The following is an 8866-nucleotide window of genomic DNA, read 5'->3' on the forward strand; positions in this document are numbered from 1 at the left end:
GCTTTTCCTGTGGCTTCTTCCCAGGTGTCTAGCACACCCTGTGTACAGTCGTCCTTAGCAGCTGGATTCTGTGATGAGGGCTCGGGGCTTGTAATGGGGTTTGTTCAGCAGGGTTGGTGATAGGTCAGGTGTCGTTTCTGTTCTTTTTTGAGGGAATCATTTCACCTACCATAGAAAATTCACAACAGGATGTTTCTCCCAGGAAAGGAAATACTTGGCAGAAATATGTCAGTTATAGATTGCTGTGAGAAAGCCATGCCATTTTCCATATAAATTTTATATCTGTTTAAATAGGTATTTTAGAGAATTGACATTTTATGAAAAATTTCCACCCTCTGCTGACGTCTAAATTGTATGCATACATTTTGTTCCTGTTCCTCCAAATTATAGTACTAGGAATTCATCTGAATAGTTACAGATAATTTTTGGATCCCAGATGGAAAATGACATTAGCAGAGATGCTTCACAAGAAAGGTGTTTACAGGATATGGAGCTGGCAGGGAGGTCAAAGGGATGGAGTGTGGAGTTAAGAAGAGGTGGGGCCTCACTGCCTCAGCCAACAGTGAGTTAGCCATAAACTAAAAGCTGTGCACCGGTTTTGCAACTTTTGACAAATTAACTTAGAGAAACCCTTGGTAAATAAAATAGACCTGAAGGGAAATTTTTTTTTTAATAATCTTTAATTTGCTGTTTCAAGGAGCTAATGTTGCTGTAATTGGTTTTCCCCCTCCTTCCTGGTAGCCTTTTTTTTTCTTTTTTTGTAATGCAGGTGTAGTTGATTTACAAAGCTGTGTTAGTTTCAGGTATACAACAGAGTGATTCAGTTTCTTATGGTCTATTACAAGATACTAAATATCGTTTCCCATGCAGTACAGTAGGTCCTGTTGATCTATGGACTATCTGCGTGGGTCTTCCCACGTTGCACTAATGATTAAGAACCTGCTTGCCAGTATAGGTAGATGTAAGAGGTGCAGGTTTGATCTCTGGGTCGGGAAGATCCCCTGGAGAACGACATGGCAACCCACTCCAGTATTCTTGCCTGGAGAATCCCATGGACAGAGGAGCCTGGCAGGGTCCATAGGGTCAAAAAGAGTCGGACACGACTGAAGCATGTCTAGAGTCATATTATCTAATCAATCTATTTAGACTGGAGGGGATGACATATTCCAGAGGACTTGCTGTGTGTCAGGTCAGTGATACACGATACTGCTGCTTTTTTGGTTGGTGTAGAGTAATTAACAACATTAAGATAGAGAAGACTTAAAGATGGTTCCTATAGGCAGACCAGTCTTAAAATGTCAATTTCCTAAAATGATCAGTCAGGTATCATAATGTCTAAGTTTGGATTCAGGTAAATGGAGATTTAGTTTCTTCTATTTTAAGTTAAATATAAGGTATTCTTTTGGATTAGATCATCATTTCTTTAAAACAAATTATTTCTGGACCTGATGCTTTCAATTGAGTTTTAGAATAGTTTCATATTTACCACCATAGGGATCACACTAACAGGAAAACCAGCAGCGCCAACTAGAGTCTGGAAGCACTGGTGGTCATACTCAGTTGCATCCTCCTCTTTGTGACCCTTTCGACTCTCCAGGCTCCTCTGTCCATGGACCGGGCTCTAGAAAATTGAGATTTACTTTAGTTCAGCATTACCGATGCATGTTACATTTTAAGGGATTATATTTTCCATCTGTTGTGTGGAAATGGAACTGCTTCTTACCATTTTTATTATTAAGCCATTGAAAGCCTGATTTCAAGGTTTATCATATGGAAGACATGGCTTTAATAAGCATTGGATCTGTTCGGTGATAACATTTTCTATTTGTGTTTTTCTTTTTTTTTTTCCAGCTTTTGTCACGAATTCCTTAATGAACCCTATATGGATGGTTAAAACCCGGATGCAGCTAGAACGGAAGTAAGTTTTTACTTGTTCCGTCCTTAATGTAAGACTTAAATTCTTAGGGGTTTCTTTTCTTCCGCCAGTTCCAGCTGTAGAGTGAGACCTGTAGCATCCTTAACCATCCCCATCTTTGTTTTATCTGCATATAAACATATGTAGAAACTTCTCTTGTGTTGAGGTTTATACTGCCAAGCCCCAGGGGGAGACAGGCCAGCAGAAATAACACACAAGGGGATGTCAGGAGTTCGCTCAGGCGTGGCCCCTGATCCCAGGGGTAGTCCTGGGTCTCTGCTCCTGGGAGACCCCACCCCCAGGTGGAGTGCTGTGAACTGTGCTCTAAATGACCTCTCTTTTGGGAAGATGCCAGAACAGCAGCGCCCAAAGCCTCAGAAGGGGCATTTTAGTCTCCCAAGGCCCTCAAATATCCTGTATTTCTCCCCCAAAACTGTAGCCAGGAATTCTTAACATTTCTTATGCTCTGGGTTCTTTGGCAGTCTCTAGTGAAGCCTACAGGCACTTTTTAGAATGATTTTTTCTCTCTCTTTTTTCCACTGGGTCTTCAGTGCTGCAAGTGGGCTTTCTGTAGTTGCAGTGAGCGGGGGTGCTTGGACTTCTCATTACAGTGGCACCTCTTGTTGGAGCACGGGCTCTAGGCACACAGACTCAGGAGTTGTGGCTCGAAGGCTTAGTTGCCCCTTAGTTGCATGTGGAATCTTCCTGGATCAGGGATGGAACCCATGTCCCCTGCAGATTCTTAACTCCTGTACCACCAGGAAAGCCCTAGAATGATCTTTCTAAAAGCAATGAAAACCAATTATTGAAATACAATTATCAGTGTTTTTTAAAGTTACAATATATTAATATACTTCTCTAGTATATTAAATAACAAGATCAAGGAATGTCCCGGTAACTACTGTGATTTCAAGTCAGTGATGATGATAAACAATGTTTTCTGATAGGATTCTAAGTACCCTTTTGTTACTAGGTTGCCTAGAAATGTGTGTGGGGCGCTGGAAACTTCCATCTAGTCCAGTCTAACCTTAAGCTACCTGTAGAGAAAGGAGGGGAGAGAGCAAGCAAGAGCTCCACCTAGAAATGGAGGTGGGCTCTGCCTTTGCTTTTCTCTCCAATGACCCGGGTAGCCTCTGAAGTGGGTCTTTGACATTCCCTGTCCGTTCTAAAATGTACCAGGTCTAATCATTTAGAAGAGATAATCTTGCTCAGAAGCCTTCAATGAATGTCAGTTACTGTCAGGGTCAAATCCTAACTTCTCAGCTTAGCCTTCAATGTCCTTGGCAGTTTTCAGACAATGTCACGTGGTCTCTTGCTTCGGTCTCCTTGAATCTGCCTTCCTCACCAGGAATAGAACCCTCAAGAACCTCCTGTCCTGCGACCTCCTGACCAATCCCTTCCTAGAACCTTTGGGCAGTTCCTTCCAAGTGTGCACACAGTGTCCTCACATCACTTCTGTTTAGCAGGGGATAAACGCATGGGTCAGCTGAGAGCCTTCTTTATGTGCATTTGTTAAAATTTGCCTGGTAATGACCTGTGCTCAGGACATTTTAAAGCTGTGTTTGGGTGGGTTCTCTTGACAGAGCCCTCAACAATGAGGATTTGTTGCATGTATTCCTCTGCGCCAGTGGCAGCAGAAACAGCCGAGAATAAGACACAAGCCCTGACTTCCCAAAGCTCACAGCTTCACAGAAAATACAGAGAATTATAGGCTGGTGGGAGAAGGGGCCAGCAGTGCTCCAGGACCCTCGGGGGGGTCCCTTATGCAGTCTGCGTGGGACGTGCAGGGAGGCAGCCAGGGAGGGACTCTTGTGGCAGGGATGTCTCCCTATGCCTAGGAGCCCAGTGGGCACTGGCAGTGAAGGTGCCTCAGGCAGAGACTCGGGTGTGCAGCAGATTTGGAGACAGTGAAGCTTTGTTCATTCTGAGCAGCAGAAAGAAGGGGTGTGTCGTGCATGTGAATGTGCTGGGGAAGGAGGGAGGTACGGGGAGATAAGGCTGGAGAAGCCGCATCCTTAAAAGCCCTGGGGAGGAACGGGAGCTTGGACTCGGTGGGCTGTATTTGGAGGCAGTGTAGAGCTATTAGAGCAGGGATTCCAGGGTGCTGTCCGTAGGGGATGTGTGGCAGCATCTGGATATTTGTCTCTCTATCTAGTGCATAGAGACCAGGGAGACTGCTGGATACTCTACAACACATAGGACCACCCCCAGCAGAGAACTGTCCAGCCCAGAAACCCCGGTAGTGCCAAGACATAGAGGTCTGGTAAACGGGAGGGGTGCCTGCGTTTGCATTACAAAGGCCATTCCAGGCAGGGGGCAGGAGTGGGGAACCCAGTACACTGATCTGCTCCCCCACAGGAGGGTCTCCGATGGCACGCAGTGTGAACGCTGTCCAGTCCTGGGATTCTGTGTGTATCCAAGCAGTTCATGAAAACTCCTGTCGTGGGGGCAGGAGCATCCAAGCTGAAGGCCTTTTAGTTATTGTATAGTTTCTTCCGTGTTTATAATTTTACAAATGTGGGAATAATGGAGGGACTTCCCTGGTGGTCCAGTGGCTAAGACTCTGAGATCCTGATGCAGGGGGTCTGGTTTCAAATCTGTGGTCCAGAACTGAGATCTCACGTGCTGCAATTAAAGATCCTGCATGCCGCAACTAAGATCCAGTGCAGCCAGATAGGTAAACCCATAAAAGAAAGAATAGAGTCAAAATAACAGCATTTGGAGGCTACAGTGGTAACAAAGAGCACTTAAACTTGCCAGCCAGTGAGATTCTTGGCGGATTTTCCTTCAGAGTTTCCTTAAAGCATGTTTGTATCATAATTGTACTTTACATGGAATTTCATCTTGCTCTCCACTTTAAGCACTTCCCCGTGTCTTACTGCCTTCAAGACTCTTTTCATCTAGTCTGTGTACCATCCATCCACATGTTTAGACACATGGATGGTTTTGATTCTATTACAGTCATATTTTCCTCTTTGGTGAACACCTTCCATCTAGCTCTTCCCAAAGGTGGATCAGAGACTCTGAGCACTTGTCTGCGAGTTGGGACAGATGCTCGTGCCATCCTATGGGCCTGTGGCCCCACATAGCTGATGGACCTGGCCTCACAGTGGACAGGACTCAGCCAACCCCAGACCAAGGAGGACTGTGGCGCCTCCCCATGTCCTTTCCCTTTATCACCCTTGAGACTCGGGGCAGCAGGCGGGCTCCTCAGCACGTGTCATCACGGCCTGTCACTGGTCTCCTTTGTGCAGAGTGCGAGGCTCCAAGCAGATGAACACGCTCCAGTGTGCCCGCTACGTTTACCAGACGGAAGGCATCCGCGGCTTCTACAGGGGATTAACTGCCTCGTATGCTGGGATTTCGGAAACCATCATCTGTTTTGCTATTTATGAAAGTTTAAAGAAGTATCTGAAAGAAGCTCCGTTAGCCTCTTCTACAAATGGAACTGAGAAAAATTCCACAAATTTTTTTGGACTCATGGCAGCTGCTGCTATTTCTAAGGGATGCGCCTCCTGTGTCGCTTACCCCCACGGTAGGTCCTGCCTGGCCTTCCAGTGCGGTCCAGTGGCCATTGGTGTGTGTTAGTGCCTCTTCCAGGCCTCTGGGGTTCAAATGGAGATGCAGGTACCTGCGGGTGATGCAAGGTAGCTGAGTCCCAGTACAGCCAGCTTCAGCTCATGTGTGCAGGTCACGCGGGCGGTGGGAGCTCTGCTTTCCTTGGCTCCACCTGATTGTGGCCAGCACTCGGCAGAATGTGAGTCCTGTGTTGTGGAACATCTGATGTTTTCAAAGAAACAAAAAAATCTGGATTTTGTTTAAAATTCCTCAACTTTAAAAAAAATGATATGGGAGCCAAGCTTTTAAGAAAAAAAATTCTCTCGGTTTCCACCTTGAATGGAGTGCTGAGGAAAGCTACTTTGGGTAAGTTTATTTTGTAAGGAATTCATGATAGACCTCATGTTCTACTGAACTACTTTTTAAAATAAACAGCTCAGTTTATTGTGCCATGAAAAACAGGTTTTGTTTTCCAACGCCTGCTGCACTGTCAGCTGTGGCATTGCACACGGCCAACTTGTAACAGGTCATTGAGTTCCCGTCATGTGCTGGGGCACCTAGCAGCCCCACAGGCTCTCAGGGAGGGGGTCTGCCACTTCCCACATCACATGCCCTGAAGTCCGCTTGATGGGCAGTGCCAGGTGTCATGCCGCAGGGGCCAGGGTGAGGCCGGGCCAGGTGGGCAAGACTCTGAGAAAGGAGGAGGTGGTTTTTCAAGCTGAATGGAATGGAGAAGGATCCTAGTAGGAGGAGAAAGTTGGGGAGTACATGGGAAGAAAGCCTTGTTGGAGATACCACTCACTATACTTAATATAAATTAGACCTCCAGGGAAGTGACAGTGTTTACTTAAGAGTAGAAAACGATAAACTGTCTTAAAATTGTCTCATTCAAATGAAACTTTTATTTTTCTAATCCTTTAGAAGTTATTTGGCACTCTTACCCCTTAGAAGTATACATAAGTCTTGGGACAATTGACCAATTCCTAGAGTTAGAAAATGTTCTGAAAAGAACTCTTCATGGTCTGTGTGGCTGCCCCATCTAAACAGAGCTGAGATGGCAAAGAGCCATAGTTGCACATTAACGTGTATAATGCTGTGTGCTTTGCCTTCTCTCCAGACACCATTCGGAAGTACAGTTTGTCCATATCCTGAAATGCGTGTTTCTTTCCGCAGAAGTCATCAGGACGCGGCTCCGGGAGGAGGGCACAAAGTACAAGTCTTTCATCCAAACTGCTCGGCTGGTCTTCCGGGAAGAAGGTTACCTGGCCTTTTATAGAGGACTCTTTGCCCAGCTCATCCGGCAGATACCAAACACTGCCATTGTGTTGTCTACCTACGAGTTAATTGTGTACCTGTTAGAAGACCATGCTTAGTAACAGGCCAGAAAACTGTGCTCTAGAAGAATAAAACTGAGAAACCCTAGAGAGGTTTTTTTTTTCCATTGACATGTAGAATGTTTGAGACCGAAACAGGAAAGCCATAGAATATCTGGCTTGCATCACCTGTTGGACATTTCCTTTTGGATTCATGCTTTCTGGAAGGTTTAAATTCATTAACGTTAACAGTTAATTATAACTACTTTTGGTTGGTGTTTGTGTTTGTTTTGTTTTTTTAACTTAATACAGGATTAAGCAGCCAGTAAATTAAATCACGGTATTTAATTTCCGTATGAATTTGGCTTGTGTCCTCTTTTATGTCTACCTTCTGGTAAACTGTAGCGAACGACCTCAGTTAAGCATAAGCTTAGAAACACAGAGAAAAACTAAAAGTAAAGTACAGTTGTTTCCTAATATGTTAGGTCCTGCTCTGATGGAAAAGTAAGAAATGTCACAGCTTGGTGGCACTGGGCAGACCAGGACATACCTCCCAGCTGGTCTCCTTTCTTCATTTCTAGATCTCCTACAGATTGATCATCTGAGCTCTCCAGCTGCCAAGGTAAAAAAAAAATAAATACAACTTCCTGACACTAAATATTTTAAACTATAAACCTTTTCCCAGGTAGCTTAGTGGTAAAGAACCCACCTGCCAGTGCAGGAGACACAGAAGACTCAGGTCTGATCCCTATGTTGGGAAGATCCCCTGGAGGAGGAAAAGGCAACCCACTCCAGTATTGACTGGGAGAATCCCATGGACAGAGGAGCCTGGCGGGCTTCAGTCCATAGCGTCACACAGAGTCGGACACGACTGAGCAACTAAGCATCCATAAACCTTTCCCAGAAGTTATCCTCTGTTCCCAGTCTGAACCAAAGGCAAGAGTTTATATTATTTTGGCCATACCGCACAACATGTGGGATCTTAGTTCCCTGACCAGAGAACAAACCCATTCCCCCTGCATTGGAAGCTTGGAGTCTTAACCAGTGGACCACCAGGGAAGTGCCAAAGGCAAGAGTTCTAAAGGACAGTTTACCAACTTCCTTGCCCCTGGATGTATTTCCCCAGGTTCAGCCTATTCAAGCCCAGCTAACTTGTGAGAGCGTTAGGCGCCTCCCTAGTTGGCTGAGTGTGGAACGTGGCTAGTGAGCAGCAGACCTGCCCTCTGGGGTCTTCAGTCCTGTTTTGGGGGCTCCACCACTGGAGAAGAGGGGCAGGGTGCAGGATTGACTTCCTGCTCCTCCAAGAGAGTCCCCTTTTATCCTGATAGGAGGCACTGGTAATGCTGAAATACCCTAGTACAAGGTTAAAAGTCCTGGAAATGAGAAATTACCAGAGATTTAAACCACCCCTGGCTCTGCCCCCATTTATAAAGGAACTTTAATAAGATAGTAAGAGAGAAGGCAGGTAAGATCAGTGTACAATCTTCCCATTAGCCCTGTCACTGCAGTCTGTATGTATTATACAGTAAGGTTATTTTTCAACCTGAATATTTAGAAGGATAATTGATTCTAATCATGGATACCTTGTAGCTTCAGTTTCAGTGGCAGATGTTCTGGTAGGGATGAGAGGAGGATATTTTCAAATTGAAATACAGTTGAGTTAACTTGTTCACTTTTGGTCAAAAAGGAGGTTGGTTGGTGTTTCTGAGCCCTCTAGTATAATTTGCTCCAACTGTCAACACTAAATGAAAATAAAAATAAATGACTTTAGTCAAGCTCTGTAGTGCTTGACAGCAAAGAGATTTCTATTCCAGAAGCTCATTTAACTGAGCAACATCTTCCTATTTTAATATTCATATGAAAATCTAAGGGGGGCTTCCCTGGTGGCTCAGCAGTAAAGAATCCACCTGCAATGCAGGAGACGCAGGTTTGATCCCTGGGTTGGGAAGACCCCCTGGAGGAGGAAATGGCAGCCCATTGCAATATTCTTGCCTGGAGAATCCCACAGACGGAGGAGCCTGGCAGGCTACAGTCTGCAGGGTTGCAGAAGAGTTGGACCTGACCGAAGCAGCTTGAATGA

General features: G+C 45.3%; 1 protein-coding gene across 1 annotated transcript in view; it reads left to right on the forward strand.

The window, feature by feature from the left end:
• Positions 1-7146, forward strand: part of SLC25A33 (solute carrier family 25 member 33) — a 33608-nt gene extending 26462 nt beyond the window's left edge. Inside the window, exons 5-7 of the mRNA XM_055419509.2 lie at positions 1852-1918; positions 5170-5450; positions 6647-7146. Of these exons, the coding sequence (XP_055275484.1) occupies positions 1852-1918; positions 5170-5450; positions 6647-6846 (548 nt within the window). The 3' untranslated portion in view covers positions 6847-7146. The remainder of the gene's footprint in view (positions 1-1851; positions 1919-5169; positions 5451-6646) is intronic.
• Positions 7147-8866: the final 1720 nt, after the last annotated feature.

The sequence above is a fragment of the Moschus berezovskii genome, chromosome 17 (assembly GCF_049115385.1).
Source record: "Moschus berezovskii isolate FMDL1 chromosome 17, NW_MosBer_1.0, whole genome shotgun sequence".
Classification (NCBI taxonomy): domain Eukaryota; kingdom Metazoa; phylum Chordata; class Mammalia; order Artiodactyla; family Moschidae; genus Moschus; species Moschus berezovskii.